The 6,000-nt window shown below is 44.6% G+C and overlaps 1 protein-coding gene across 1 annotated transcript in view; it reads right to left on the bottom strand.

Moving 5' to 3' along the window:
* Positions 1 to 1,623: 1,623 nt before the first annotated feature.
* Positions 1,624 to 6,000, bottom strand: part of grxcr1a (glutaredoxin and cysteine rich domain containing 1 a) — an 89,159-nt gene continuing 84,782 nt past the window's right edge. The window contains exon 4 of the mRNA XM_078237769.1: positions 1,624 to 1,821. Within this exon, the coding sequence (XP_078093895.1) occupies positions 1,624 to 1,821 (198 nt within the window). The remainder of the gene's footprint in view (positions 1,822 to 6,000) is intronic.

Raw genomic sequence — 6,000 nt, 5'->3', positions numbered from 1 at the left:
CACCCAGTTTTACTCTCTGCCTGATTCTAGCGGGTTTCCCACCCAGCAGGTTAGGTTAAAATTAGCCCCTCGACTCATTCATGTTCTTTTGTTATACTTAACAAATAAAATATGAATATTCCCTTTAAATTATTTTACTTTTCCAAATTTGAATCAATATTAGTAATTTTACATTTTTACAAAACTGTGCCACATTATAAAAAACCCTGGGTTCTTTCGGATGCTGTGTTTCCTGTTCATTCAAAACCACTGGTGCTCACTTGGAGCCATGTTACGTTCCCTGGTAATATTTGAACAGACATGTATTGAATAATTAATCATTGCATTTTTTTATTCAGAAGGTTTAAAGCAGAATTAATTGGCTTCATAAAAAGTAAAAATTTGCCTTCTAAAATGTGATTGGGAAGTATTATGCACCCTATTCATATTAGTGTTGGCCCTATATGAATAACACAATCTCTTTTCAAGGCCTAAGTTCATACTTCTAATATAAATAGTTTCTTGGCCAAGTTACAACCTTAAGAACCTGAGGAATATTGACAGTTGGGTGGTTGTGGAGAGAATGTTTCCTCTTGTCAGAGAAACTAGAACTAGGGGCCACTTTTAAAAATAAGGGGTTGTTAATTTAAGATAGAGATGAGGAGAAACATTGGGCACGATTTCCCCGGCCCGCTTCGTTGGTCAAGTAGCGTAGTGGGTCAGGAAATCTCAGCAAGAGGCCAAAAACGAATTGCGACCAGCATCTAGCGATTGGGGGAGAGCAGCAATGTCCGGGTTGGGGGGGGGGGGGGGCTGTCGGGGTCAGCGATTGGGAGGCCACTGGGAGTATACTGGGAGATCAGCGTATGTGCACTGGCCCCCTCAGCAGTCTGATGTCGGCCTCTTGGGCAGGATTAGGCCCTGTCCCCACCGGCGTGAATTCCCTGATGGCCTCTGTGCTGCACAGAATGCCAGAAATTCATTTAATTAAGCTTGCCCAAAAACAGGCGAGAAAACCTTCCATTTTCCCGCCCATTGGGCACTTAGTCTTTTCTTTGGAAAATCGCACCCGTTGTCTCTGAGGGTCATGAGTCTCCGGAACTCTCTTCCTCAAAAGGGAGTGGAAGCAAAGTTTTTGAATATTTTTAAGGCAGAGCAAAATAGATTTTTGATTAACAAGGAGGTGAAAGGTTATCGGTGTAGGCAGGAATGTGGGGTTGAGGTTGCAAGCAGGTCAGCCATGATCTTCCTGAATAGTAGAGCAGGCTGAAAGGGCCATGTGGCCTACTCCTACTCCTAATTCACATCTTTGTATAGTTTCTAGCTGTATATACGCCACCCTTGTTGTGCTGGCATCATTCAATTGAACCTACAAATAGCAATGTTTGTTCTTAACATTCAAATGCTTTGTGGAATGTGGATGTAACAAGATTAGCTGGAGTTTGATCCTATTTACCCTGAAATCAGACAAAATGTAAATTCAGGAATGGGCAACTCATTTTGCCCTCTCAGCTAAAGCAGTATGGTAATTGAGGCTTTAATAACCAATGTATTTAGTGAATGCACTAGAATTAAGATCAGAATAACACACTTTTTATGAATCCATTTATTGTTGAGCTACGACAAATGATACTATGGTATTATTTATGTTGATGGTACAGGGTTCATTTTGCAGAGTTTGCAGTGCTGTAATCCATTTTCGTTGCAAGAAGTACATTTGAGGGACTTAAAGGAATCAGTGAAGCAGTTTCGAAATACTGACATCTTGCTCCCATGGCACACTGAGCATGGAACGAATGCAAATCCACCACAGGCTGAACACTCATGTGGGTGCTGGACTTTCTAAACAAAAAGAAGAAAAATACATTAGTCAATAATTCCCTTTCTTTTCAGACTTTTCTGAATAATAAAGGATAGTGATATAACTTTGCACAGAGAAGAAAAGAAATCATCGCTAGAGTACATATTCAACTCTGCACAATCTCAACAAAATTATTCCAAGTTATTTGAAACAGGATGGGTTCATTTACATGGTATGTAAATTTGACTATTATTTAGATACAGTCACCCTTGTATTAGGAATGCTCAGAAAAATGATGAGTTATGGCTGGCTCAGTGCATTATCTTGGATGTTTATTCACAGCATGGAGATAAAGTTTTAAAGTTTATTTATTAGTGTCACAAGTAGGCTGACATTAACACTGCAATGAAGCTACTGTGAAAATGCCTTAGTCAACACACTCTGGTGCCAGTTCGGATACACTGAGGGATAATTTAGCATGGCCAATGCACCTAATCAGCACATCTTTCAGACTGTGGGAGAAAACCAGAACACCTGAAGGGAACCCACGCAGACATGGGGAGAATGTGCAAACTCCACACAGTCACCCAAGGCTGGAATCGAACCCAGGCCCCTGGTGCTGTGGCAGCAGTGCTAACCACTGTGCCACCGTACCACCTCTGTGCTAAATTAAGAACAAAGATTCATATTACAGCCTTACACCAGCCTCTCTGAAATGTTATATAATTGTATGATAGATCTACAGGAACAACACTTTATTAGTCAGGGGAATTTTAACTTGCTTTGCACGAGTAGTCTTGGGAGTGGGTGGAGGATTTAAACAATGAAATTCACAGCATGCCGTGAAGTCAATTCCAACATACTGCTGTTGTGTTAGACTGAATCCGAGCAACTGCTCAGCAAGGACGGATTATTAAAATAATTTTAATATGTTAGTAACTCATTAAGTGTGATTTTAACATAAGTTTGGGGATTTCAGTGTAGGTTTCCCAGGTTTTCTGAAATCCGCTGCTGAAAGCAACGCATGAACACAGTGGCAATTGTGGGGGCTGAAGAAATGTCAGGCAAAAATTCCCATGAATACCAAAACCTCCCAGCTGATTTCTTGCCCAGTTGTGTGAAAGGCTTTTGCTCACATTACATGCTCTGAGAGTTTAATTACACCACATGACAGGTTACTTTTATTAATTCGAAGGTTTGTGCGTCTGATCTCCATTGTGGTGGCTGTGATCTGTCAGATCAGCTTGAGTGCTGCTTATGCTGCATTAGCTTGAACCTTGGTTTATGACCAGCCGCAGAAACAGCAGCAAGCAGCCTTCCCTTCACTGCTTGCCATTCCATGGGAAAGAAGGGATGAACAGAGAGGTGCAACTCTCAGGATATCATACACATAACTCAGTGTATACAGTCAGAGGATCAGCTTCCTGGGCAGGTTTAAACACGAGTGTCTCAGGAATCTCATGTCGGATTGTGGCTGACATTTGCAGCCTGCTGGAAGAAGATACCAAGCAAACTACATGACCACACTTAACAGGCAATTATGTTCACTTTGCCATTAGTAATACTGCAATAAGAGTGAGCAGATGCTGGTCATGGCTGGGGACTGCAGGGTGTCATCGACTGCACATGCACACAATCCAGGCACCCCTTCATCATTTAGTTGTGCTTGTGAACCACAAGGGCTTTCATTCCGTCAGTGGTATGGAGCCATAGAAAGGTGATCATGCTGGAATGCTTTCATCCTGCACCACTCTGTAGAGTAGAGGGTTAATAGCAGGAGCACTGGATACTGATGTAACTATAATGCAATGCCACATGATTAAGGGACTAAGAACTGGTTGGAAGTAGAAATTCAGCCTTGTGTCGAGTACTGAGATGTATCATGGAATCCATAGAATCCCTACAGTGCAGAAGGGGGCCATTCGGCCCATCGAGTCTGCACCGACCACTATCCCACCCAGGCCCTATTCACGTAATCCCTCATATGTATATAGATTTGTAAATAAATAATGTATTTTTTACGAATAATGCTCTGTGATAGCATTCTTAAAGTAACAGGCAAATGTTAAAGAAACCCCAGCTAGACTCTGAACTCAAAGCAAAACGCCATCCAGCCTTCATGAGCTTTTTGGCACCTTGAAGAAGTGTCATTGACTGACTGGTTAGAGACAAGGGAAACCCAATTAAAATTTTGCTGCTGACACCCCAGGAGAAACCAACCAGTGAGGCCCAGGAGTGTTACAAAGGAAGGCGTATGAAAACCAGATGTCCCACTGAACAAGCTTCGACAGATCTGGACACTCTCTTCAATACACACCAGCTGTAATTAGCAGAATGATCCTGGTGCGCTGCACAACATTGCATAGCAGCAAGGTCTGAGTCTACAGAAGGAGCAAGGAGTGAACACAGAGCCTCTTCAGAGGAGGGTGATGAGGAATGTGACGTAGCCAGTACATCAGCAGTGGTTCACATTGCTTCCTGGCATAAGGGCAAAGGTCAGTTAGGCTCCATCAGTGAACCCATCTGGCAACAAAATACTAAACCAATTTCACCCTTCCCCACTTTCCCCAACAAAAGGTTGTTCTGCAACCAACCAAACATCCCTCCAGCGCTCAGTTAAGTCTTGCCTTACCAATCATCATAAGTGAAAAGAACATTTTCCAAGCAAAATGTGCAAGATGGAAAAGTGGTGTAGATAGATAATATTTATGTGGTACATAAATTAAACAGAAACCTAACAATCTAACATTGTGTATTCTACCCTGGGCAGAATTTAATGCCACCCCACCCTCCACCGCCCCCCCCCCCCCCCCCCCCCCCCAACCTCCCCACCCTGAGAGGAGGCTGGGAGGGCCGTATATGGGGAGGGAAGATCTGCTTTATGACTCCTCTCTCCAGTTAACTTTGAGCTGAGGAAGGTCATAAGTGGCTTTCCTGCGCTGAGGGCAAATTAAGGGCAACTTAAAGGCCTCATATTGCCACTGCTCGAATTCTGCCTTCCATGCCACATGGGCAAGCTGCCAGATGGGCTTACCGGCGGCCAGGAAGGAACCTGTCCTGCTTGGGATCCTGTATCCATTGGGTGCCCCACTGGTGGAAGGGGTCAATCCCACAGGGAGTCACACCCCTGCTCTTTAAACTGATCTCCGTTCCACACCACCCTCACCAGGGTATGCCTGACTGGCCTTGGTCAGCACGCCCATCTTACCTGTGTTCTGGGGCCTCGAGCAATATTCCTCCTCTCTGGCCTCCTGCAGGACTGGCAGTGGCCACTGCTTCAGGTGGCACCACTGGTTCTGTAGTGCTGCTGGCCTCTGACTGGCCTGCAGCTCTTGGAGGTGGGACATCCATCCCGCTTGACAGCAAGCAGGTAATTGTCTGATTCTATCGGGGCCCCTGGAAGTAACAAAGTGCCTTGGACTCTTCAGCCAGAGGACAGGCCCATTGCCACAACCATTAAATCCAGGTCCCAATGCGCATGCCCTCTCGCAACTACAAATCTTTACTCTTCCTTTTCCAACACATCAATATAGAGAAATCCCTTTTGCTTCAGCAGACAGGCTGCTCGGAATTGTGCTCTGATTGTTCAGATGTTCTTGGCGAACATTTTCTGTACTTTGGAACTGCGAGGACAAAGATTGCTCTTATGGCAGGAGCAGATTAACTACCAAGACAAGCAGACAGACAGAAGGAAAGTTGGGTGGAGAGGGGTTTTGGGGGGGTGAAAAGTGGAAACATTTTAAGCTGAATCCCCTCTTCTCCATCGCCATTTACCACCATTACTCTCATGGCTCGCATGCAAGTCCTTGCTCACAATGAGCCAGAGAGCATTTTGATACGTAGGCACTGAACTGTTTAGGATTGGGTTTCATCAGCCTTATTTAAGATGGAAATCATACTGTGCAACCCATTGATGAAGGGCAGCATGCACTCATTAGATTGCAATGTTTGATGCCCCATGCAGATAGCTATTCTTTCTTTTGATCAAGACATCATCCTGGCAGCCTGCAAGGTCACGCCGATCGTGCCCGAGACAGACTCCAATCCATCTGCAGAATGCAGCTGGAAAGGCTGCCAGTACATCCCACATCCCTTCCAGATGTTTCAGAAATGCCCTGTTCATTGAAGGCCCCTGAAGTTCAACATCGAGGTCCAGTGAAGCAGAGCTTGAAGCATCCTGTGCCTTCCATTTTGGACTCTCCATTTCTGTCCCCGACTCC

This window comes from Mustelus asterias, chromosome 1 (genome assembly GCF_964213995.1).
Source record: "Mustelus asterias chromosome 1, sMusAst1.hap1.1, whole genome shotgun sequence".
NCBI classification, from domain to species: Eukaryota; Metazoa; Chordata; class Chondrichthyes; order Carcharhiniformes; family Triakidae; genus Mustelus; species Mustelus asterias.
This window is presented reverse-complemented; position numbering and strand designations above follow the sequence as displayed.